The following is a 25,852-nucleotide window of genomic DNA, read 5'->3' on the forward strand; positions in this document are numbered from 1 at the left end:
TGTGTGTGTGCATATATACACACATACATACATATGTGTGTGTTGCTCAATGGAATTTACTAGAATGTCATCTATCTATCTATCTATCTATCTATCTATCTATCTATCTATATAAATGTATATGTATATATTCATATATTCAGTCAGTTCTGTCCCTCAAGAAAACCCTAACTAATACACATGGTTCCAGATTTTTGTTGTCAACTGTCAGTGCTTTGCTTCTTTTTTTTTCAGTTTTGGGGACAAGGTCATGCTATATAACCTGGGTTGACATCAAACCTTCCACCCTCCCAATGAGTCCTCCGTGGGCTAGGATTATAGCTGTATATCACCACGTCCAGTTTTATCAGTCTTTTTATTTAATAGTGCTTGAGTCCTTCACATATTTATACACAATGAGCTTTTCTTTTTCATTTTTTTTGAGCCACCTTATTGCTTTGATGGAGTTGTTATTCTAGTCACAGGTGACAGACAATAAACCAGTAAGTAAGGACGGGGATGTTGCTCTGATGGAAGAGTGCTCGCCCAGTGTGAGTGGCCCTAGGGTCACCACCCAGTACTGAAAACCGAAATAACCACTGAGTAAAACACCTTGCAGTGAAGACAATGGTGATAGGAAATATGGGGAGTGGGAAGTGAGAATCAGCAAAGGTTACAATTTTAAATAGGGTGGCTGAGGAGGGGCCTCCTGAGAAGGAGATGTTTTAACACAGGCTGAAGGAGGCCTGCAGGTGGGCAAGGTGTGGCAACAGTCCGGGCACAGAAAAGTACAAAAGTGTGAGGCGTGTCACGGTCTAGAAGTAAGCAAGTCTAGGGTCAAGTGGGCGAAAGAAATAACAGAGGGCATGTGAGAGCAAGGAGAGGAGCGTGTTAGGTAGACAGCATAGACCTGGAGGGGGTCGGTTCTGAGAGCATCAGCCTTTACTCCGAGATGGAGGGAGGTCTGACCTTGGACCTGAAAGATGGATGCTGACCACAGAGTTAGAATAGACGGGAACAAGGCCAGTTCAGAGACTGCAACGATATAGTAGTGAGCAGTAGTGAGAGGACGGGGATGGTAGCAATAAGATTAGCGAGCAATAGCTGGGTTCTGTATACAGTCTTAGTGCGTGGCATAGGTTTGTAATCCTAGCATTCAGGAGACAGAGGTACGAGGATTCTGAGTTCAAGGCCAGCCTGGGTTATAGAGCAAACAAAGCCAGGGTTAGGAGTGTAGCTTAGTGGCTGAGCAATTGCCTAGCTTGCAAGGATTCTGCCCCTAGTGCTCCTCTGCCACGTGATTATAAAAACACATCAATGTTGTGCATAACCAAACACTTTAGTCTTTGTCAGTTTTGATGCATGATGCTATCACGAGTGTAGGGGGTTTGTATACTGTTTTTAATCTAGCTATTCCAAGACTTGTGCTGCAGAGCCACCAGGCTTCCTATTCCTTAAATTTATGTTGGAGAGGGGTGGACTTTCTGTCTCTCGTTTTATAAACTTTATAAAGATTCGTATTTGTTTTTAAGATGGAGACATGGTTTTCCCTCTGCACCACTCCACGATGCCTGACTACCTTTCAGCAGCCTTCCCACCATGTGCCCATGTTGAAACTAGTGGCTGGTGAGGGTGCGGGCGCACCATGATTGACTGAGACACAGTACAGTCTGTTCTGTAGTGCCTGGTGTTGAAGCCTGATGCTCTTCAAGCATATAGCTAGGTGCAGTAGGCGCAGGCATGTGCTTACCCCACAGGTTAACAAGGTGCTAGAGGCAGTGAGGGAAGTCTGGCACACCATGCTAAGAACGCAAGAATTATGTATCATACCCTGTTGGTGCCATCGGGGCTGGTGTGTGGTGCTGTGGTTAAGAGCACTTGCTGCTCTTGCTCAGGATCTGGGTTCAGTTCCCAGCACTCACCTAGTGGCTACAACCATAGATTGCTCCAGTTTCAGGGGATCCAGTCCCCCCCCCCCCGCCCCACCTTTTTTTTTTGAGACAGGGTTTCTCTGTATAGCCCTGGCTGTCCTGGAACTCACTCTGTAGACCAGGCTGGCCTTGAACTCAGAAATCCGCTTGCCTCTGCCTCCCAAGTGCTGGGATTAAAGGCGTGCACCACCACCGCCCGGCCCAGTTCCTCTTTCTGATCTTCATAGGCATTGCATACATATGGTCCACATACATACATATACATAGAATAAAATGAAATAATTGCTAATGAATTTTTTTTTTTTTTTTTTTTTTGGTTTTTGGTTTTTGGTTTTTGGTTTTTGGTTTTTGGTTTTTGGTTTTTGGTTTTTTCGAGACGGGGTTTCTCTGTGTAGCCCTGGCTGTCCTGGAATTCACTTTGTAGACCAGGCTGGCCTCGAACTCAGAAATCCGCCTGCCTCTGCCTCCTGAGTGCTGGGATTAAAGGTGTGCGCCACCACGCCCGGCGCTAATGAATTTTTAAGTCAGAAAGTAGCAATGATTAAATTTCACAGTGAGCTGGACAGTGCTGGCACACGCCTTTAATCCCAGCACTTGGGAGGCAGAGGCAGGTGGGCTTCTCAGTTCGAGGCCAGCCTGGTCTACAAAAAAAATTCACAATAATTCCAGGATGAGCTGGTGTCCTGGAGGACACATAGGTCTGACGAGAAGACTAGCAGAAAATTTCCCAGAAGGTCCCAGGAAGGATTTTAGGTCCTTGTGTAACAGAACCCCAGACCTTAGTAGGCTCTGAGACCTTAGCACAACTGACTCCATGATGGAAGTACTGTTCAAGCTGTAAAACTCAGCACATAGACAATACTACCTGCCAGAACTAAGGCAAAGACCTAGTCCATCAAAGCGCATAGCTCTGGGGAAGTCTCTAAATGTACTAAGCTCTTTGGCTTCTGTAGTTCTGCTTCAGGCTAACTGTTCTTGTTAACTGAAGTATGTTGTCTTAGTTAGGGTTTCATTGCTGTGAAGAGAAACCATGACTGGGGCTGGAGAGATGGGCAGGTAAGAGCACTGACTGTTCTTCCAAAGGTCCTGAGTTCAAATCCCAGCAACCACATGGTGACTCACAACCATTTGTAATGAGATCTGACGCCCTCTTCTGGTGTGTCTGAAGATAGCTACAGTATCCTTCGATATAATAAGTTAAAAAACAATCAGAGAGAGAGAGAGAGAGAAAAACCATGACCAAGGCAGTAACTTTTATAAAGGACATTTAATTGGCTTACAGGTTCAGAGGCTCAGTCAATTATCATCATCATGGTGGGAATCATGGTAGCATCCAGACAGGCATGGTGCCGGAGGAGCTGAGGGTTCTACATCTTATTCCGAAGGCAAACAGGAGAAAACTGGCTCCCACATGGCTCTCAAAGCCCTCCCCCACAGTGACACACTTCCTCCAACAAGGCCACACCTACTCCAACAAGGCCATACAGCCTAATAGTGCCACTCCCTGGGCCAAGCATATTCAAACCACCACAAATGTCAACCCAGAACATGGTTTTTGTGCTTAAAAGCTCACCCTGAGAAAGACTCAGGGCTACACTGAGATCCTGAGTACCCAGCATAATCACCAGGCAACTAATAAAGACTTTCCATTGGTTTAAGCCCATGTCTGAGCAGTCTTCTCTGGTGAATACTTACAATAGGTAAGAACACAAACTGGGTGGAAATGAGGAAGGAAAAAAGAGAGAGGAGATTTTAGAATAGCTCCTGCATAGGTTCCCATGTGGGGCAATCGCAGGGAATTCTGTCCAAGATGAGTACTCCAATAGAGGGGCTTGTGGGGGGGGGTCACATGAGTGGGGAGACAGCAGGTTTGGCTTTAAACAGTGAGGTTCCTGAAGGGCATACAAGGAGAGACAATTAAACATGGGAGAGAAACCTTTACAGGTTAGACAGGTGGCAGTGTGAAAGGGTGAAGGATTGATTACAGGGGAAGGGGGCATGGTGGGTTATGGACACCCAGTGGCTGAGGGCAAGGTCATGTTCGGGGTTGGGCATCAAGGGCATGTTGACAAAATATTTGATGTAGTTGTAGACAAGCCTTTAAGGAGCAGTTAAAAAAACTTTAAAATTAGGCTTCCTATAATTTGTTTCAACATGTCTTCTGGGTTTCAGCAAAGGAGGAAGAGAAGTGGTCTCAACTTTTTTTTTTTTTTTGATTCGGCCGGCTGAGTGGATGGATACCTTAAATAGGTGGGAATCTTGTTTACCCTCCAAAACATCCACTTCTTAGAGCACTGGAGTTTAAGATATGTGCATTTTTAGATTTATAACTCAAAGAACAATACTTCAAGGGGTTAAAAACTATTCCAAAACACCTTTTGAATTAGTTCTACGTCTTCCTCTCTTTAGGAACTGTTCTCTGGGACAATTAAATTATCTATATTTATATAATTCTGTGGTTAATACCAAATTTATGCAATGTGCATATCTGTGCATACATGCATATCTGTGCATACGAGTACATGTATGTGTTTGTGATTGTATGAGTGCATGTGTGTGTGTGTATGAGGGTGTGTGGGTGTGGGTGTATGTATGTATGAGGGTGTGTGTATGTATGTATGAGTGTGTGTGTGTGTGTGCATGTGTGTGTATGAGGGTGTGTGGGTGTGGGTGTATGAGAGTGTGTGTGTATGAGGATGTGTGTGTATGTATGTATGAGGGTGTGTGTGTGTGTATGTATGTATGAGGGTGTGTGTGTGTGTGTGTGTATTTGTGTTTGTTTAGGGCATGGTCTCACCAAGAAGTCCAGACTGCCTCACAGCAATCTTCCCACTTCAACTTCCTAGTGAAGTGCTAGGGTTACAGACTGCACCATCAAGCCCGGTCTGATTTGGTCTTTTTGAGCTAGGGTCTCACATAGCTTACACTGACCTCAACCTTGCTAAATAGTAGAGGATGACTCGGACTTCTGATCCTCTCTCTGTCCATGTCTGCAGGGATCACAGGCAAGCACCGCCACACTCAGGCTTGAGAGTTGTTTGTTTGTTTGTTTGCTTGTTTTTGCTTTTCTGTTATTTTAAAATGTGGTGCAGGGGGCGGGTGTGGGTGTGTGTGTCGAACACAGGGTTTCATGGTCTGTGCCAGGAAAACGCTCTACCAGCTGGTCTACGTCCCGAGCCCTGCATTTGCCTGCACACCTTTTGCTCAGTGCGGTTCCAGTGTCCCAGATTAAGTGTGACACTAAAGCATCGTGGTGGTTGACCAGAGTTCTGTCATCCTTGATCTGACCTTTGTCTACTTTGTCTTCCCCTTCTGCTACTCTGATAGCTGGGTTGCCATCTTACCTTGTCCTTTTTCCTTGAACTGTACATATTCCTGTCTGTCCTGGAACTCACTATGGACGATAGGCTGACCTCGAACTAACAGAGATCCACCCACCTTTACCTCCAAGTGTAGGATTCCAAGACTCCAGCCAGCTTCTTTTTTGTTTGCTCTTTTTCTAACTCAGGCCCAGCTGCAGAGCGCTGAGTGGAGTGTGTTCCTCTGCACCTGTCACTCAACCTTCAGCCTGTCTTTGCTATGATACCTCGTCAGAGATAGACAAGCCCAGTCCCTTTCACTACCAAAGCTGCTTTACTCTTTTGAGAGCTTCGATTCTCTGCCAAATGCAGTGACAGTGACTGTCACTGGTTACAGCCAGCTTTGAATAAAATTGTCCCTATTGATCTCCTCTTGGTCTTCATCCCCGTCCAGGTATTCATTTACGTCCTGTGTTGGCGGCGTTTTATAAGGGATGGTGTGACTTAGCTTTGGGGATGTGTAAGAGCGGATACTCCTGCTCTCAAGGATAGGGAGTTAGTGGGGCAGACAGGCACATGGTTGTAAATCGAGGAGTAACTGAAACAGAAGGTGTCTATAAAAAGATGTGGGGTCGGGTAAGATTTTTGGAGGAAGACACCCTTAAGCCAAAGGTAAGACATGATCAGGAGCTGATAAAGTGAGAAGAGCAGAATGTACAAAAACCATCAGGTCCCAACACTCAAGGGTACACATGCTGGAGCTTAACCAAGAGGTGAGGAGACCCAGTAGGTGCACCGTGGACAGTAATGAAAGGGACAGGTTGTAAAAACTTTAGATTTTCTGTCATTCAAGAGACTTCTTCATGCAAAATGAGACACGGGGCTGGTGTAAGCAAGAGTTAAGGGACTGTTTCTTTTGTGTTACCATAGGGCCCAGGAGGACAACAATACAAATGTTCATGATCTGCACCCAGTAGACAACCAACGTTGAAGAAATGGACACGAGTACTTTGATGCAAACGTCACCGGCTCTAATTTTTTCTCACAGTGTTTCTATCATGAGAGATGACAGTGATCCTGGGATATCAGTTTGTGGGCAAAAGGGACGGGATGGAGGAACTGCCAATGAGGGAAGAAAGGCTATGAGCAAGGGGTGCGTAGCTGTGATGAGCATTCGGAGACCCACCCACAGGAACGGTGGAAGCTGCAGCGGTGAAGGCCACCGCAGGGAGCTGGCCTTGCAGCAGCAGTCTGTGGCCTCTCCCGTGCGGGCTGCGGGTCCCAGCCCGCCCTCCAGGCGGAGCCTGGGTGCGACGACTTTTCCATTGGTCACGGCCGGGAGTCCAGGGGCGGGCATTCGTGGCCAGGCACCTTTGGGGATTGGTGTCGTTGTGAACAGACGCTCAGTTTGTGACCGCCGCGGCTTCGCCGGTGGCTCCGGCTGCGCGCAGGGCGGGCCTCTCCGGGTCCCCTGCAGTCATTGGCTCGGTGCGGTTTCCTTGGGGACGTGGCGCCGCCGGAGGCCGGGCCTCCTTCCGGCTGTGTTGGGAGCCACTGGGAACCGCTGAGGACCAGGACCAGGCCGGGCTGTGCAGAGGGACGAGCGGGCCTCGGGATTCCCGTGAGTGGGATTGCGGGAGAGCTGCGGGACGGATAGGGACGAGGAGAGGAAGCGGGGTCCCCTGTCCCTACCACCTGGGGTGGCGTGCTCCGTGAACACTGAGCCTGTCCACAGGAAAGCCCCGCGTTCGGGATGCACGGTAGGATCCTCTGGGCCCGTGGGAGGAGAGAGAAGCGACACGGAGTGAGGGTCAGTACAGTGGGAAGGAAACGTGCAGTCGCTGCGGGGATCAGGTCCTTTGGGCACTGTCTGAAAGCCAGCCAACCCTTTCTAGGCTGCAGGCTTAGGAGATGCCTGGGACTAGGAGGCCACCCTCTCAAAGCAAAAGGAAACGGAGGTGACAGACGTCGAGACCACTGAAGGGAACCCATGGCTAGGTAAGGTTTGCACTCATTATATCTGTCAAGGAGCTGAGTGGAGGGTGGTAGCAGGGGCGCGGGGGGGGGGGCGGGGGCGCTGGGAGGCTAGGTGAGGTTTGCCCTGAGGCTGCGCCTAAACTTTGCATCCTGGTCAGGTGTATGCAAAAATGTCAAAGCTGCATTCTTTGGAAAGGCCAGTCGAATCATTTCCAGCCCATAACCTGGGGTCTTGAGAGTAGCAGTGGTTGTCTCTGAAAGGTGGTTGAGTTAAGGCCAAAGACTCAGTTTTGACTGTGTATCTGTTAAAACTAATTTTAAGAAAGGTCTCCTTGTGTCTATAATTTGCTAAAGCATTTTTAAAAAAAATCAGTTAAATAACTTGTGTAACTATCTGGTTTCTTGACAGCATGGCTAGTGGTCGGTCATGTTGCAGCCTCTCTGATTAGCCAGTGTTAGGAAGACCCCACCCCCCCACCCCTGTGCCCCCCGCCCCTGTGCCCCCCTCCCTTTGATCTTTCCACCAACAGTAGATTATTCAAGCACATCATGTCTTTCTAAACTGCATGATGGAAAGAAACACTATGAACAATACAGGTGCTTGCCTTTCATTTGCAACTTAAAAAAAAAAACCATTTAGACTTCTCTTGACCTGGGATTTTTGCCTTTCAGGGTGTTCATCTAGTTTTAAAAACAGTTTTAAAGCGGTAATTTATGGAGAGATTTTAGGACTTAACAAATGTTTGTCTCATTCCAGGATCAGTTTTTCCTACCTCTGCCCAGCCTCCTGGTACTTCACTGTGCCCACAGTGAGCCCGTTTCTCCGTCAGCGGGTGGCATTCCTGGGACTCTTCTTTATACCCTGTGTCCTTTTACTTCTTTTAATCATGGATTTACGACACTGGGCCACTTCGTTACCACGGGACAGGCAGTATGAGAGGTAAGTCAGCTTTTGATCACTTTGCTCAGATTGGTTTTGAAGTTACAACCTTACGTTTGTAGTTCAGGGGACTGACCCGGGGTCTTGCACGTGCTCAGTAAGCATCATGTCACTAAGTTATGTCCTCACCCTCTTTAAATGTTTAATGGTGGAGACAGGGTTCTCACTAAATTTCCCTGGCCTCGAACTCACTCTGTAGGCTCATCTTGAACTTGGATGCTGTCAGTGTGCGGCTCACCCTCTCGACTGGTGGGATTGTAGTCTGTGGCACCAGACTTGGCTGGTTTTCTTTTCTTTATTTTTAAATAAACTCTTTCACGCACTGCCTTTGACTCCTGAGCTCTACATTTTTATTAGTAAAATTGCATGCCATTCCTTACGTAAGGAAAGTCCTAAGTCCCATTTTGGCTGTCTACAGTTTTAGTTCAAGAATGCTGACACTGTATTTCAGCCGTGAAAGATAGCTTTCTGTTTTCTCGTCTGGGTGGACTGAGGCTTACTGGGTCATACATGTTTAGGATTGTTGTGCTCTTTTGATGAATCGACTTCTCTATCTTTGTTAAATGGGTCTCTTTATCCTTGATTCTACTCTTTGCTCTGAAATCTACTAGCCTGATATTAGTCTATATCTCAGCTGTCTTCTGAATCGTGTTAATGTGATTCTTTTCAGTACTTTTAAGTATGTCTTTAAAAAAATACTATTTTTATTTGCATGTGTGTGTCCCGTGTGCATTTATGTGCACCATGTGCCTAAAGAGGACAGCAGGTGTTGGATCCCCTGGAACTGGCATTATGGATGGTTGTGAGGTACCATGTGGTGCTGGGAACCAAACCTGGGTCCTCTGGAAGAGCAGTCAGTGCTTTTACCTATACAGTACCGTGTGTGTGTGTGTGTGTGTGTGTGTGGTGTGGGCTTTTTGTAGATAGTGAGTTCGGCCTTGCTTTTTTATCCATTCTGGCTGTGTGGGTGGGTGATCACCACATTTACGTTTTGTCTGTTAATTATGTTTAGACCCCCCTTTCTCTCTCTCTCTCTCTCTCTCTCTCTCTCTCTGTCTTATATTTGTCCATCCTCCTTCCCCTTTGCCCTTTCTTTGGAATTGAGTACGGTTTTTATGATTCTATTTTGTCCTCTTTGTTGGATTAATCAGATATAATTTAATTCCTCTTAATGGTTGCCTTGGGGTTTATAGTGCATAGCTTTATCACATGGCTTGTACTTCAGGTGATGCGTTGTAACCATCTGACAGCAGGAAACCTTCCGTCTGCTTTTCCCAGCAGTCTTTGAGCTATTGTCAGACATTTTACTTCTACATATGGTGTAAGTTCAATAACATGTTGTTATTACCTTAAACAGTCCATTGTCTTTTCAAGGTTTTTTTTTTTTTCAAGAATTTAAAAAAAACAAAAAACCACAAAACCAAACAACTTGTGTGTTTACCCATATGTTCATCCGTGCATGTCCCATTATATTCCCGTTGCCTTTTAAAAAAACCCTTTCTCCCATTCCTAGTAGGGTGAGTCTAGAGGGGGTGAATTCTTTCGATTTTTATTTTTTATTTTTGACAAACTCCTTACTTGGCTTTCATTTTGGAAAAAAAAAAATCCATGGTTAAAGAACTCATGTGTTGATGGTTTTTTGTCCTGTGGGCTTACATTCTTTCTGAGAAGTCTGCCGCTGTGTGTCTCCTGTGTGCACGAGCCTCCTTTCCTCCTAGAGCTTTCGAGATGCTCTCCTAGTGATCTGAAGCAGTATGCCTGGGCCGTGCTTTGTGAGAGTTTGCTCTGTGATTAGTGTCTCTCACTCGGGAGCGGTCATGCGTGGAGAGCTCGCTCTGCACCACGCTGAGGTACCAAGGTGACCGTTAACGTGACCCTTGGATTTGTAGATCTGTAAGGTTAAGAGTTTTAAAACCAAATTTGGACAGTTTTTGACCATCGTCTTCTCATCGATTTTTCTGTTCTCCTTTGGGGACTCTGGCTACATGTGCATTGAGCCTGGACGCTTCCCCCAAGCTAACTGGTGATGTGGGCTTTTTTCTCTCTCTCTCTGTGTTTTATTCTGGATATTTTATTTCTGTTTATTTATTTATTTATTTATTTATTTATTTATTTATTTTTAATAGAGTCTCATTAGATAGCCTTGGGCAGTCTCGGATTCTCTATGTAGCTCCAGCTACATAGAAGTCTGTCTGCCTCTGCTTCCCGAGTGCTGGGCCTAAAGGTGTGAGCCACCATGCCTGGCCCATTTAATGTGTCTTCCTTAATGTTTCATGTGCTCTTAATTCTGCCCAGGGAAAGCAGAATATCCTTTTTTTCCACAGAAAATTTTTCTGAATTATTTCCTGTGCTTTCAAAGCCCCACCAACTGCACGAGAAGGCTTGTATTCTTTTATAGGAAAATCATGTTTTTATATTTTTATATGAATTTCTCTTGAGGCTACAGGATTAAATGATGTTATAGTGTATTCATCATTTTCAACATGGCTTTCTTTCTTTCTTTCTTTCTTCCTTTCTTTCTCCCTTCTTCCTTTTTTCCTTTTTTTTTTGAATTGCTTCTTAGACATGTATCAAGGGACTTTGGACTCCAAGTAATAACTCAGATTGAGTTAAATAATAATAAGTACAAAAACCCCCTTACTTGTGCATATCACTTGATGTCCAGTGATAGAGAGGCCATGGCGCCTGCCACATTAGCCAGCAGGATGGATGTCCCTGCACTTCCCCATCTTGCTGTTTACAGGGTCAGCTTATTTAATGGCTGTAAAGTTGCAGCCAATAGCACCCAGGGCCACAGGTATCCTCATTCAGGTCCCATCAGGAGAGAAGCAGGCTCTGGTTGGCCCTTTCATAGTAAGGATGGAGGTGAACCTTGCCAGAATCCTCTAGCAAAACGTGCATTGCAGCTTTTTGTAGTCAGAATTGTGACCAATGCCTGTTCTACTTTTCATCGGTTCTGCCCCCAGAATTTCTCATCTCTTATTTTATGTTGTCGTTAAGAATCATGTTGAAAGCCATGATGTGCGGGCTCTGCTTGTCTGTTCAACCTTCCTTCCGCAAGAGCTCTCGTTTCACTTGTAGTTTAGAGTCTTTCTTTCCGGGAGAGAAAATACTGTTTGCGGCACTACAGAAAAAGAAATTTGCCAATTAAAATTACAAGTTTTACATCTCAGACCACAAGCTGAGTTTCTTTGCTGCTTAATGGGGTTTTCTTGGCAGACCTTAGCACGGCTTTCCATTGGCAGACAGCACGATCTGACTGGGTTCCATATGGATTAGCTCACATGGGTGAACTGTCAGAGGATGAGTGGCGAGCTGGACGGTGGAGGGGTAGATCAGGGTCTGGCTGGTTAGAGGTGAGCTGGGTGGTGAGTGGACAGGTACATTAGGGTCTGGCTGGTTAGAGGTGAGCTGGGTGGTGGGTGGATAGGTACATCAGGGTCTGGCTGGTTAGAGGTGAGCTGGGTGGTGGGTGGACAGGTACATTAGGGTCTGGCTGGTTAGAGGTGAGCTGGGTGGTGGGTGGACAGGTACATCAGGGTCTGGCTGGTTAGAGGTGAGCTGGGTGGTGGGTGGACAGGTACATTAGGGTCTGGCTGGTTAGAGGTGAGCTGGGTTGTGGGTGGACAGGTACATTAGGGTCTGGCTGGTTAGAGGTGAGCTGGGTGGTGGGTGGACAGGTACATTAGGGTCTGGCTGGTTAGAGGTGAGCTGGGTAGTGGGTGGACAGGTACATTAGGGTCTGGCTGGTTATGATGTTGGATCAGGGTGGGAATAGGAGCGGGAGGCAGGGATGGGTGGAATTGTTCCAGATTTCAACGTAAGGGTAGAGAAAAGGCTTAGAAGGTTTCAAAGGGAGGTGTGTTAGGATTTGCTCTTTTAAAAAGCTCAGTAGTGGTGGTGCACACCTTTGGTCCCAGCACTTGGGAGGCTGAGCAGGTAGATCTCTGAGTTCCAGGCCAGCCTGGTCTACAAAGTGAGTTTCAAGGCAGGCAGGGCTCTACTTGAAAGACAAGCAAGCAAGCAAGCAAGCAAGCAAACAAACACGCTCACGTTGATGGCCTTGTGGAGAATGAATTGGAAGGAAAGATGCAAGCAGAGAGACTTACTTGGGCGGAGAGAGGGGTAGCCTGAAGTTGGACGGCAGCAGCATAGATAAAGCAGAGTAAAGCCCCAAGTGGACGGTAGGCGGTATAGTGACCCACTGTGTCCGAAGCAACCAGATCCTATATCTAACTACTTGTTAGGTTGGTTTAATTGAAATGAGATCGCTGTGGAACTGTGGAGGACACACACTGTGCCCTGAAAGGACATTACTATAAGTCCTAACACCCTGAACCGACCCGCTCAAGCGATCAGCAGCCTCGTACCCCAGAGCTTATTGTTGTTTAATGGACAGCTGTGTACACACTGCTGCTAACAGCTGTGTGCTATAAGTTCCTCTTTGTGGCAGCCTCCACGAGGCGTCTAGGGGTCGAACATTCTCTGAGAACTTGCCATGGGTTCATAGGATTGTATTAGACACGGGGGTGGGGGGGGGGTACAAAGATGAACAGAACGTGGCTCCTGAACACAGAGTTCATAACCTCATTAGACGGCAGAGCCTAGTGAGTAATTGAGATAAGTCCTTTAGAATCAGGAACAGAGTTAATCATAAATGAATCATAAGAGAGCCATGAGTAAGGAACCAGATGTGCTCCTGTAAGCTCATGTTCTAAAAGTGCATGCACATTGTGATAAGATAGGACCTTTCATACTGCTTGCTTTTCTTCTTCCTTGTTCTCGTCCTCCTCTTCCTCTCCCGTCTCCATGTCTTCCTTTCTCTCTCCCTCCTCCTTGTCTTCCTTTCCCTCCTCCTCTTTCTCTCCATCCTCCTTGTGTTCTTCTACCCCCTCCTCTTCTTCCTCCTCTTCTCCCTCCTCCTTGTCTTCTTCCTCCTTTCTCTCCTCTTCCTCCTCCTCTCCCTCTTCCTTGTCTTCCTCTTCCTCCTCTCTCTCTTCTTCCTCCTCCTCCTCTCCTCCCTCCTCCTTGTCTTCCTTTCCCTCCTCCTCCTCTCTCATCTTACTGTTTTGTTTTTGCTTTTGCTTGCTCTATAGGCAAGGTTGACCTGAAAGTTGCAGTATTCCACCAGCCACTCCTTTCCTTTGCCAGTGTTTTAATTAGCATGGCTCTCACTTTTCACACAAAGCCAAAGATAACAGCAAATCAGAATGATGGCCACTGTGGGTTCAGGTTGTCGATAGACGCAGGTGCCCTAAAAGCAGTGGTAACTGGCATGGGGCGGTGAGGCCAAGGAGGAATTTATTAAAGGCAGCTGGAAACCAGGTGTTGTGTGGCATGCTTGTGTTCCAAGCCTAGGGAAGGAAGGCAGACTAGGCTACAGAGTAAGAGCCTGACTCAGAAATACTGGGAAAAAATACACTGAATAATGTAAAATTTCTACAGTATCTATCATGGGAACATATATATATATATACTGTTCCCTATATATATAGTAGTATATATATATATATATATATATATATATACACTAGGGAACAGTTCTTTCTATTTTCTTAAAACTTTTATTTATACAGTCTGATCACTTAGTTAATGGTGATCTTGAATAGTTGCTTTTAGCCTTTGTATCTTTAAATCACTAAGGGACTTGTAATAAATGGAGGTGACAAGGTCTCTCTGAAGTGCAGAGGCTTCTGATATGCAGCCTCGTTGAGAACACTCATTATGGTTCCTTGGGGTGGTATTGTGGTTTTAGGGTTAACTAGCCCTAATCCTTTGTTATGTGGGTAATCTTGGGGTGGTGTCTTAATTAGTTCTACAATCCAGTTTATATCAGTGCATAAAGTGGGAGTGAAAATTATTCCTTTTCCCTTTATTTTCCTTTTTTTCCCTCTCTTCTCCTCTCCCCTCCTCTCCCTCTCTTCCTTCCTTCTTTTGTTTCTTTTTCTTTTGGATTCGGCAGTGGTGGTGCACACCTTTAATTCCAGCACTTGGGAGGCAGAGACAGGTGGATTTCTGAGTTCAAGGCCAGCCTGGTCTACAGAGTGAGTTCCAGGACAGCCAGGGTTACACAGAGAAACCCTGTCTCGAAAATTCAAACCAAAAAAAAAAAAAAGACAGGGATTCTCTGTATAGCTCTGGCTATCCTGGAATTTGCTCTGTAGACCAGGCTGGCCTCAAACTCACAGATCCACCTGCTTCTGTCTCCTAAGTACTGGGATCAAAGGGGTGCGTCACCATTTCCAGGCTGTGAAAATGTTTGCCTTGTCATTTGATTTAGAAATAAAGCATTTAGTTGCCTATCACCCCAACACCTGAGAGGGAGGGGTGCTGAGACCTTGCCATGGAAAAACAAAGCCAGCAGCAAATAAAGAAATAAAGGGTCTAGGCCACCCAACATACTATTATGCAAATTCTAGCCCGAGTATAGTATTTGAAGTAATGTTGATTTTTTTTTCTGCTCTTAAATTACTGTCTCTGCCCTGAAGTATATTCTGCAGATGATGAGCAATGTTGTCACCATTAAAAGTTGTGTCTTTTCTTTCTTCCTTCCTTCCTTTCTTCCTTCCTTCTTTTCCTCCTTCCCTCCCTCTTCCTCTCTCATTCTTTCTTCCCTGTGGCAGCAGTGGCTGCTTGACTACTAGGGAGCAGTAGCTGATGTCAGAATGATAGATCAGGAAACAGGGAATCACAGGGAGCACTAGCTGATGTCAGAATGATAGATCAGGAAACTGGGAATCACAGGAAAGCTTTAGCAATGGTTCTGAAAGATTTAAGGAAAGTCCTTCTGCTTGTGACTGTTTCCATTACACTCAGATATAATATACTCATATGCTTCCTACGTCAGTTATCCCTAAGTCACACGCTGAAACTTGAAGCAGTGTTCTGTGGTGTTCCACAGATGGTGCCGTGCTGCTGGGGACAGAGCACAGGTGTCCCCACAGGAGCAAATGTGGAGACCTTTGCTCAGGAGAGTGTGTGCCAAGGAACACTGCCCACAGTCCTTCTGTGGTCTCAGGGAGAATGTGTGCCAGGGAACGCTGCCCGCAGTCCTTCTGTGGTCTCAGGAACTAAAGCTTAAGCTTACAGTGGTCTTTCTGCATCTCTGTGTTTCCTAGTACTTAATTGTTTTCTGTTAGAAACAATTTCTAATGTTATGCCATTTCTAAGGTAATATAACTGAAAACATTAGAAGCTCCTGTGTGGATTTTCTGTAGGCAATTTAAAGTTTAAAGATCTGAGGGTCTTTCTTTTTTTTTTTTTTTAAAAGATTTATTATTTATTTATTTATTACACCATAGCTGTCTTCACACACTCCAGAAGAGGACATCAGATCTCATTACAGATGGTTGTGTAGTTGCTGGGATTTGAACTCAGGACCTTCAGAAGAGCTATAAGAGTTTGAAAGAGTTCTTTCCTGGTGAAGCTGGAGGTGTCTTCACATGCATTCATTTGCTTTATCTTAATGGCATTCAGTCCACTTACAAGCAGGGGTTTAAGTTATACATGTTCTTGTCTGCTTTGGCTAATCTTGTTAAGAGGCAAGCAATAACCTTTCAAACTGTTTTTCTGGGCATGTATTGAGGCCATTCATGCACACCTACTGCATCGCCACACTATATTTGGTTTTGAGTTATGAGCAGTGTCATAAAATATGATGACATTCAGCAAAGAGCTGCTAGGTCCGTACTGATGGAGGCCCCATTTATTGATTTGTTGGCACATCGCTAAGTTCTGTTTGAACTCTGAAAGTGCTATAATTGATGTCGATCAAGTGAGCCAGGTAACCATTTGGTCAGCTGTAGCTGTAGCGATGTTAGTATTTTCAGGATAATGGCCGTGAGAAGCCCTTCTGTCGTGTCAGCTTGAGGGGATGTATTAGTGGGTGACTCTCATCGACTCAGCCATGACTAGAGGAAAATCACGTCATGGAGAGAAGGAGGTGGGGAGAGGAGAGGGTGGAGGGAGAAGGAGTGTCTGAGCTATTTGAGAGATGGGGAAGGTGAGAGAGGTGTGGGTGGAGACTTGGCTCTTCCTTGGCTGAAGGCTTCCAAAGCTTTTAGATGTATTCTCTTAGGCTTTAGGTCCTTTCTAGACATTGATTTCTGTGGCACCAACAAAGGAGAAAGGTCCAGTGGTGCAAGTCACTCACTGTGCTGGCCAAGGCTGGGCCTGCACACGTAAATAAGAACATTCCAGAAGGGACTGTGGGTCTGTGGGAGGGTAGAGACTGCTCGGTGGTTGGAAAGTGTGAGGAGGAGGAGGAGGGGGAGGAGGAGGAGGAGGAGGAGAATCACGAGTGACTCCAGCATTCCAGAAGTGATGCATCTGCTACTTCCGGGGGGGCAGGGCAGGCAAGCCCTTCTTCAGTGACTTGTCTGTATGCAAGGTAAGAAAATGGAGATGTCTGCTGCCTGCAGTGATTGTTCAAAGACTCCCCTAAGGATCAGAAGATGAACGCCACCTGGTCCTTCCTTTCAGCTCTGTGGTCCAAAGTCAGCTGATGGTTTTCCTTTTTGCCGTTGCTCTCGTGATGAAATCTAAAGGAAGAGCAAGCTAAGTTGAGCTGCAACAGAATTAGACCCATGAAACTGCTCGTTTCAGCAAGAATCAGAAAGGATAACAGGACATTCCGCAAAGTCATTGAAACTGCTTTAAGAGGCCAGTTGGTTCTGAGGATAGTGGAAGAAAGACATGGAAGAATCGTGAACAGGCAGACAGCTCCATGCTGTGGTCCTCAGGAACAGTGAATCCCGAAGGAGCTCATCTTAGGCACAGGCATAAGGATTCCTGACAGTGGCAGGTGCTGCAGGCAGGCTGCCTGCTCGTGAGAAGTGGCCTAAGCAAATGGAAAGAAACCATAAGGGTTCAGGCACACTGCCACTTCTGGAGCAGAAGGAAACAGCTTTGCAGTGGCTGGAGAGATGATGCCATGGCTACGAGCCTGTACTGTTCTTGCGGAGAACTTAAGTGTGGTTCCCAGCACCAGTGCCCCTCCAGGTGGTCCACAGCCACCTGTAAAGTGCACACACACATACACACATGCACACGCACATGCACACATGCACACATGAACATGCACACATGCACACGTGTGTGGGTGCACAGGTACACAACTTTTTCAAAAAGGAAGGTTGGTGTGTTGTTGTAAGCCTTTATAATCTCAGCACTCAGGAGGCAGAGGCAGATGGATCTCTGTGAGTTTGAGGCCAACATGGTCTACATATTCCCAGTGAGTTAAAGCTACTTGGTGAGACCCTGTAGCAAAAATGGATGAATGGATGGATGGATGGATGATGGAAGGACAGGTGGATGGGCAGACAGACAGATGGATAGATCGAAAGGAAAGGCTTTTGACATTATTGTCAGTAATATCAGAGCTAGCATAGATGCACAGGGGTTTCTGAGAAACCAGACTGAGCATGTAGCTCCATGATTAGCCATGTATAAAGCCCTAGGTTTGAACCCTAGTACTGCATTAGCCAGATGTAGTGATATATACTGGTAACCCTACTACTTGGGAGGTGGGGGTCAAGATGTATGAGACCTTGCCTTACTAAAGCAAGCAAGCAGGCAGGCAGGCAGGCAGGCAGGCAGGCAGGCAGGCAGGCAGGCAGGCAAACAAGCAGGCAGGCAGGCAAACAAGCAGGCAGGCAGGCAGGTAGGAAGGCAGGCAGGCAGGCAGGCAGGCAGGCAGGCAGGCAGGCAGGCAGGGAAACCATGCCGAAGATGATGAGAAAGAATAAGTAGAAAAGAGGGTGAGAGGTTGGATGCTTAGGAGAAAAAAAGGTTTCATTACTGCAGTGGTTCTCCAAGTGTGAGTCTTTTCTGAGAGCGGTGAATTCAAAACTGTTGTCATACTGAGATGTTATCTCCCCTTGTCATTGTAGTAAACCACATAACATTTACCATCCTAACCATTTTTAAGTGTACAGTTGAGTGGTGGTCAGAGTATTTACGTTGTTACAAAACAGATCTCCAGAACTCTGTCATCTTACAAGTCTGCGACTCTCTACCCGTCAAATCACACTCCTCCCTATACCTCCTGCCAGCCAGTGGTCGCCAGCTGTTCCCCTTTTTTCTATGACTTTGACTTCTTCACACACCTTATGCAAGTGTAATGAATAGCGCATTTATCTTTTGTGACTAGCTTATTTCTCTTGGCATGGTGTCCAGAGGCAGCATGTAATGAGATCTTCTTCCTTGGTAGAGCTTGAATAGCATTTCTTTGTATGCACAGACCACGTCTTATTTACCTGTTCGCCCATTGCTGGATGTCTGGGTCATTGTTCTTCGCCTTTTCTGACAAGTTGATATCCGCCTGGGTGATGATGTAAGAGGATGTACAGTTGGCGATGGCTTCACACAGATCAATATAGCAATACTAGACTCTACTTGTAGTTATGGCCCGCTGCTTTGTCATTAGAGTTGTAGTGGGGCGGGGGATTGCTTACTATTTGATGAGATGAGAAATAGACATTCAACACTCCTGCACACCAACACTGTCATGGGGGAGAATCCTTGGGTAGTTGAGCTGTGACCTAAATCTAACTGCTTTTATCCTGGAACACAATTTTTTTCCCTGAAGAAAGGACTGTGATAAAAACTGTAGTTTTCAGACTTAGGTATTGCATAGATATTTTATGTATTTTTAAAGATTCTATCTTACAGCCAGGCATGGTGGCCAATGCCTTTAATCTCAGCATTCAGGAGGCAGAGGTAGGTGGATCTCTGTAAGTTCAAAATCAACCTGGTATACATTGCAAATTCTAGGCCAGCCAGAGCTACATAGTGAGACTCTGTCTCAAAAAAGGGAGGGTGTATGGGTAGAGAAATGGCTCAGGGGTTAAGAGCCCTGGTTGCTCTTGCAGAGGACACAAGTACCCACATGGCAGCTCACAAAAGGCCTGAAACTTCAGTTCCAAGGTATCCAGTGCCCTCTTCTGGGGTCCATGTGCAACAGCCCTGCACGTGGTGCACACACACACACACACACACACACACACACACACACATGTGCAAGAATGCAGACAAAAATTAATACATATATCTTAAAAATGGAAAAAAAAAGTGGCACACAAAAGTTTAAACTGTGGGCCTTGTGCATGCCAGGCCAGCAGCCTACCATGAAGTTACACACTCTTCGCCTGCAGACCTTTTCTTGAAACTGCGTGAGATAAACCTGCTACCTCCAAAGAAAACAGATGTCAAGGCTTAAGTGGACAAAACTTGAGCTTCTAAGTGGGAATTAGAATTTAGTTCATCTTTGCAACTGTGAGTTTGACCTTTCCCAGTACCTTAAAGATTTTTATGAGAGACATTGGTGCTGATATTAGTGAATTTTTTAAACCGTAAAATAAAATGTGTCAACTTTAGGAAGATTTGCATTAAATCATTGAGTCAAATTTCTTTTCCAATAATGATGTTAAAGAATCATGCCTTCTTACAAAAAGCCATCTTTTTGTAGTGTTAAAATAAACAAATAGATTTTACTGTAACAGAATATAAGTTTTTTTTTGAGTAGGGTTTTTGTGTTGTCTTTGTTTAGTTTGTTTTTGTTTCTGTTTTGTTTTGAGACAAGGTTTTACCATGTAGCTTTGGCTGGCCCGGAGCTCACTATGTAGACCAGGCCTTGAACTCACAAAGATCTACCTGCCTCTGTCTCTAGAGCATTAGGATTAAAGACCTGAGCCACCATGCCTGGCCTGTTAGTTTTTGTTTGTTTGTTTGTTTGTTTGTTTGTTGTTGTTATTGTCATCTTGACACAGGCTAGATTCTTCTGGAAAGATGGAAACCTAAATTGAGAAAATGTCTCCCTAAGATTGGCCAGTTGACAAGTCTCTGGGCCATTATTGGGTTTAATGATCAATGACAGAGGGCTCAAACCTCTGTGAGTGGTGCCCCCTTTTGGCAGGTGGCCCTGGGTGCTGTTAGACATCCAGCTGAACAAACCATGAGGAGCAAGCCAGTAAGCAGCATTCCTCCATGGCCTCTGCTTCATCTCCTGCCGCTGGTTTCTTCCCTTGAGTACCTTCTCTGACTTCTCCCAGTGATGAAATACACCCTTTCCTGCCCAAAGTGCTTTGGTTAGCCTGTTTATCACATCAGTGGGATCCATAATGAAGATAGTTTTAGATTCCAACTGTAGCAAATCTCAAAGAAACTCTACTTGTTTCAAGTTACAGTATAGAAACAGCGTCTGCAGTGTTCTGAAGGTCTGTCAAAACTACTTCATGGTCTGAGGATGTTACCCAGTGTCTAGCACGTGTGAATCCTTAGGTTCAATCAGGTGTTTTGTTAGTCAACCAATTAAATAAATAAGAAAAAAGAAAGAAAGAAAGACAGTCTTTTTTCTTTTGCAAGTCTGTAAGTCTAGACTATCACACAACTCGACTAACGCCGTGTCTGTAGCACACCGAATACCAAAGCAAACATGAGATGTTAATCAAGGCACAAAAGACATTTGTGAAATTATGAAATAATACCACTCTTTCTATTTCTTATTTCAAAAAGGGTAGTATAGGTGTGTGTGTGTGTATGTGCATATATATGTGTGTGTGTGTGTGTGTGTGTATACTTGTGTGTGTGTAACATAAAAATATAAATATGTGGTGTTGGAATGAATGTATTGTTGTTAGCTCCATGAATTAACATTTAATATTTAAACATTGGATGGGTCTGGTGGCACATGCCTTTAATGCTGGCACTCGGAAGGCAGAGACAAGTAACCCTTAGTGTTTTTAAGGCAAGCCTGTCTATATAATTTGCTCCAGGCCAACCAAGGCTACATAGTGAAACCCTGTCTCGAAAACCAAAACCACACAAACGAAACCATCTTTTACTTTATTCTATAATATACCAAGATTACGTAGACAATAACCCAAGTACACAAAAGCTTGGCCCATAGGATGTGTAAGATGTTGGTGAAGACTCAGGGCAACTGAAGTGAGCGCTGGTTCTCTTCATGGACCTGACTCGTTTTATTTTTTCCTTCTTAGGTATTTGGCTCGGGTAGGAGACCTGGAAGCCACCAACACGGAAGACCCAAATCTGAATTATGGACTCGTGGTGGACTGTGGTAGCAGCGGCTCCCGGATTTTTGTTTACTTCTGGCCAAGGCATAATGGGAACCCCCATGACTTGCTGGACATCAAACAGATGAGAGACCGGAACAGCCAGCCCGTGGTTAAGAAAATAAAGCCAGGTACTCGTCAGAAGGAGTTTCGTTGTTAATCGTTTACCTGGTCTGGCGTCAGAAGGGAAGGGAGGGAGGAAGCTCCCCTTGTCTTTGTGAGGATCTGGTCAGCGAGAGGAATCCAGAATTTGCTGTCATCCTGCTTCTTTCAAAAGCATAAATGTAGGTCCTTCCACAGGATCTTTTTTTGTTTGTTTGTTTTTGTGTGAGACAGGGTTTCTCTGTGTAGCCCTGGCTGTCCTGGAATTCGCTTTGTAGTCCAGGTTGACTGCCAACTCAGAGATCCACCTGCCTCTGCCTCCAGAGGGCTGGGATTAAAGGATTACACCCCACTCCCCCAGCCTGTATATGTGTGTCTATATACATACATACATACATACATACATACATACATACATACATACATATTTATACATACATACATACATACATATGTCTCTATATATTTTCTGTTATTGTTTTGTTTTGTATTGTTTTACTTAAGGGATCTCCGCAATGGCAGACACTCCGGAACATGCTAGCGATTACCTTCGACCTCTGCTGAGCTTCGCTGCTGCTCATGTGCCCGTGAAGAAGCACAGGGAGACGCCCCTTTACATCCTCTGCACTGCGGGCATGAGGCTGCTCCCTGAGAGGTGAGATTCAGGACTTTCACAGGACTTAGGGAAGCGAGTCCCCTGCAGCCAGGATGGAGTTCACAGCGGGCAAAAGCAGCAGGCTCAGAAGCAGGGGAGAGCCATCTCTGTAGCCAGTGACGCACGGTCAGACAGTCACATCTTTATGTCATTTGCTGCTTTGGGATCAGTGTCACCTGAGATGACAAAGGGGTTCCAGGTTGGTTGAGGGTGTGGTTGCAGTTGGGAGTGGCGGCAGTGGTGACTGGGTCATGATGCAGGTAGGGAGAGACCATGTTTGCACAAGAGCCGTAGGAGGCTCACCTTGGGGAGACTGGAGCAGCAATGCAGCCTTCTCTCTCTCTCCCTCCCTGCATCCTGTGGTGACTGCTGAGCCTCTCCTCTTCCCGCTGCACATACGTCAGTCTCTGTTCCTTTAGATAGCTTTTCCAGCCCCAACCAGTGAGGGCTCATCCACCCGAACCAAAATCAGCCTGATATCTTGACACCCGATCCTTCTTCTTACAGAAGAGTGCAAGAGGGAAGAGGATGTTGTATTTAGGTCAGACACCTCCTTGTTTGTGACTTTTCCTCTCTGGCGCCTCCTGGATCCCAGCACGTTAACGGTGGACCTGGTGCGAAAGTGAACTTGTAGATTCTTGGTGTTTTTTCATAATGATATTTTATTGTGAGAGCACGCTGCCTTCTACTCGGATCACTATAACACGTACCCCAAAGAAACTAGTTTAAAGAGAAAGATGTATTCAGAGCCCCAGTTCTCATCTGGAGCTGGCTGGACTATTTACGGGCCTGCAGTGAGGCAGATACCATGGCAGGGACCACTGGGGTCGGGTTGGGGGGGCAGAGCGGCTTATCTTGTGGACACAAGGATGGAGAGCCAGAGAAAGAAGGCCCTGCAACGAGAAAACCCCCAAGGATGTGCCTCAGTGAGCTGCTTCCTCCTGTTAACCCTGGCCTCCAAAGGTTTCTGTCACTTCTGTCATAATGCCAGCATATTACCACTCCATTGACAGATCAACCTAGAGATGGTGTGAGAGTCCTCATGATACAGCTTCCTCTCTGTGATTGAACCCACCAGCTGGGGAGGCAACTGTTGGCACAGGAACCTTTTTGGGAAGGTACATTGTGTCTAAGCTGCATCTAAGCAGGTTAGGAGGTGTCTGACCTAAATACAACATCCTCTTCCCTCTGGTACTCTTCTGTAAGAAGGACCAAAGGTCAAGACATCAGGCTGAACGCAGGTTCGTGCTTAACACGAGCTCTGTCATCTTAATGAATTTTTTTTTTTTACCCTCTCATATTTATTGTTTTAGTCTCTGGGTGTGTGAGCACACATGAGAACAGTTGCTTGCGGAGACCAGAAGAGAATCTGGAGTCCCCGAGACCGGGGTTGTAGCAGGTGTGAGCCAAGTAGTGTGGGCACTGAGAAATGAACTCTGGTACCCAGCATGAGCCTTGGTCGCAGTCCATGAATGAGTTTTTAAGTCTACGGAATACACTGCTGGCTGTGTACTGTGCTGTTCGGCACATCTCTATAGCGTGTTTGTCTAGCTTCCCTTAAACTGCATGTCCTTTCCGTAGATTCATGTCCTTTCCGTAGATTCATTCACGTTGACCGGTGCTCCTGCTCTATGTGTGCACTTTTAAACCCTTCACCTGTCTGGACAGTCAGGTCATTTTAATTTATGGCGGTTATAAATAATGCTTTAAGGAATATGCGGTGTTAATCTGTTTTCAAGATCCTGATTTCAATGCTTTTGGTAATCACCTCAAAGATAATGATAGATATTCTCTGTTTGGTTTTTTGCTTGTTTGTTTCTTGTGTTTTATTTGTCTTTTGGTTTTTCGAGACAGGGTTACTCTGTGTGGCCCTGGCTGTCCTGGAACCCACTGTGTAGACCAGGCTGGCCTGGAACTTAGAGATCCACCTGCCTGTTTCCCAAGTGCTGGGATTAAAGGTGTGCACCACCACTGCAGGCTTTTTCTTTTTTAAAAACAAACAAACAAACAAACAAACAAACCCCCCAAATATAAAAGTCCTGGGCTCAATGCAGAGCCTAGGTAGGCAGGTGCTCTACCATTGAGACTTTGTCCCCAGTGCACTCTCGCTCTCTCTCTCTTTCTCTCTCTCTCTCTCCCCTTCTCATTTTTAAAAGGTTTATCTTTGTTCTATGTGTATGACTGTTCGCCCCCATGTATGTCTGTGTACCACATGTGTACAGAGCCCACAGAGGTCAGAAGAAAGCACCAGGTCTCCTGGAGTTAGAGGTTACAGGTTGCTGAGAACCAAACCTGGGTCCTCTGCAAGAGCAGCCATTGGTCTTAACCACTGAGCCAACTCTCCAGCCACCATATGTACTTTTAAAGCTTGTCTTTTAACATTGTGTGTGTGTGTGTGTGTGTGCGCACACGTGTGTATGTGTTTACAGAGAGGTCAGAGAACAGCTTACAGGAGTTAATTCTCATCTTCCACCATGCAGGTTCCAGGGTGTGCACTTTGGCAGACAGGCCTGGCGATAAGTGCCTTTTCCTTCCGTCTCCTCAGCCGCCCGCCCTCCACACTTTCTGCAAGCACCTGGATATTGTTTTCTGTCACTGCAGTGCCATTTTGTATTTCCCCTGTCAAGGGGTCTTGTTCTTCAGCATCTCTGCAAATACTTTTTTGTTTGTTTTTCTAGCAGCAACCAACCATCCCAGCAGATGTGAACAGTTGTTCACTGCAGTACCGATCCCCAGCAGGTGTGAATAGCCTTTCCTTGCAGTGCCGATCCCCAGCAGGTGTGAACAGTTGTTCACTGCAGTGCCGATCCCCAGCAGGTGTGAATCGCTGTTCACTGCAGTGCTGATTTGCATGTCCCTCCTGAGGACCTGAAGAATTTCTCATAGTTCAGTTGGCCATCTGTTTGTCTTTAGAATAATATCTGATCAAGTCCGTAGTCCCATTTTAAAATCAGGTTGAAGCCTTCTTTCTGCTACGTTGTAAAAGCCTCCCCTTTGTTCTGATGACCGAGCCCCCAGTCAGATGCACAGTCTGTGCCTATGGTTCCTATGGCATACTGAGCGCGGTGCCAGCCTTGATGTCGGCACTAAGCCTCCAGGGTGAACTTAGTCTCATATGCATTGGGCATTTCTTATTAGTGGAAATAGTTTTCCATGATAAATAGCAGTTTGCTTTTCCACACATTTAAACTTTCTCTCTTGGTATTTCTTAAATACCAATATTTCTACAATATTTCTAAAAAAAAAAAAAAAAAAAAAAACCAAAACCCAAGCTGTTGGCGGAAGGGCCTCAATCTGGGTGCAGCAGGCAATCTAATGCCCCGTAGTTCGGTGCTCATTGGACTTCTTGCGTCCTTTGTGGTCTGTGAGTGGCCTGCTCCCAGGCTTACTGTGAGAGGCAGACTGTTTACATAGTCCTTGTTCCCATGAGAGGCCTTCTAGCTCTCTATAAAATTTCATTTTGATGTTACAAGCCACACTTTAAATGTTAAGCTATAACCTTTACATCATTAACGAAGTCCTAAAAGGACACCGGGACAAAAACGCCCTGTCCATTCTGCTTCTCAGCCTTTTCATCTTGTTTTTGGTGCCTTTTCTTTTGTGCATCGCTATGTAATTTCTACAAAGCTATAATCATCCTATAAATCACACTATTTATTTTAGACAGGCTCTCACTATAGCCTGAAGTTTATAGCGATCCACTTGCCTCTGCCACTTGAATGCTGAGATCAAAGTCACGTGCCACCACATCCAAGACAGAGCTTTATGTAGTCTGGTCTAGTTTCTAACTCACTGTGTGGCTGAGGGTGACTTTGAGCTCTTTCTGCCACCACCTTCCAAGTGCTGGGCTTAGTGGCAGGCGTGCTCTGCCATGCTTCGCTGGTCTAATGTGGCGC

The 25,852-nt window shown here is 45.7% G+C and overlaps 1 protein-coding gene across 1 annotated transcript in view; it reads left to right on the forward strand.

Moving 5' to 3' along the window:
* Positions 1-6,614: 6,614 nt before the first annotated feature.
* Entpd7 (ectonucleoside triphosphate diphosphohydrolase 7) overlaps positions 6,615-25,852 on the forward strand; it is a 44,165-nt gene continuing 24,927 nt past the window's right edge. Inside the window, exons 1-5 of the mRNA NM_053103.5 lie at positions 6,615-6,830; positions 7,105-7,207; positions 7,944-8,126; positions 21,125-21,330; positions 21,806-21,956. Coding sequence (NP_444333.3) covers positions 7,200-7,207; positions 7,944-8,126; positions 21,125-21,330; positions 21,806-21,956 — 548 coding nt within the window. The 5' untranslated portion in view covers positions 6,615-6,830; positions 7,105-7,199. The remainder of the gene's footprint in view (positions 6,831-7,104; positions 7,208-7,943; positions 8,127-21,124; positions 21,331-21,805; positions 21,957-25,852) is intronic.

This window comes from Mus musculus, chromosome 19, assembly GCF_000001635.26.
Source record: "Mus musculus strain C57BL/6J chromosome 19, GRCm38.p6 C57BL/6J".
Classification (NCBI taxonomy): Eukaryota; Metazoa; Chordata; class Mammalia; order Rodentia; family Muridae; genus Mus; species Mus musculus.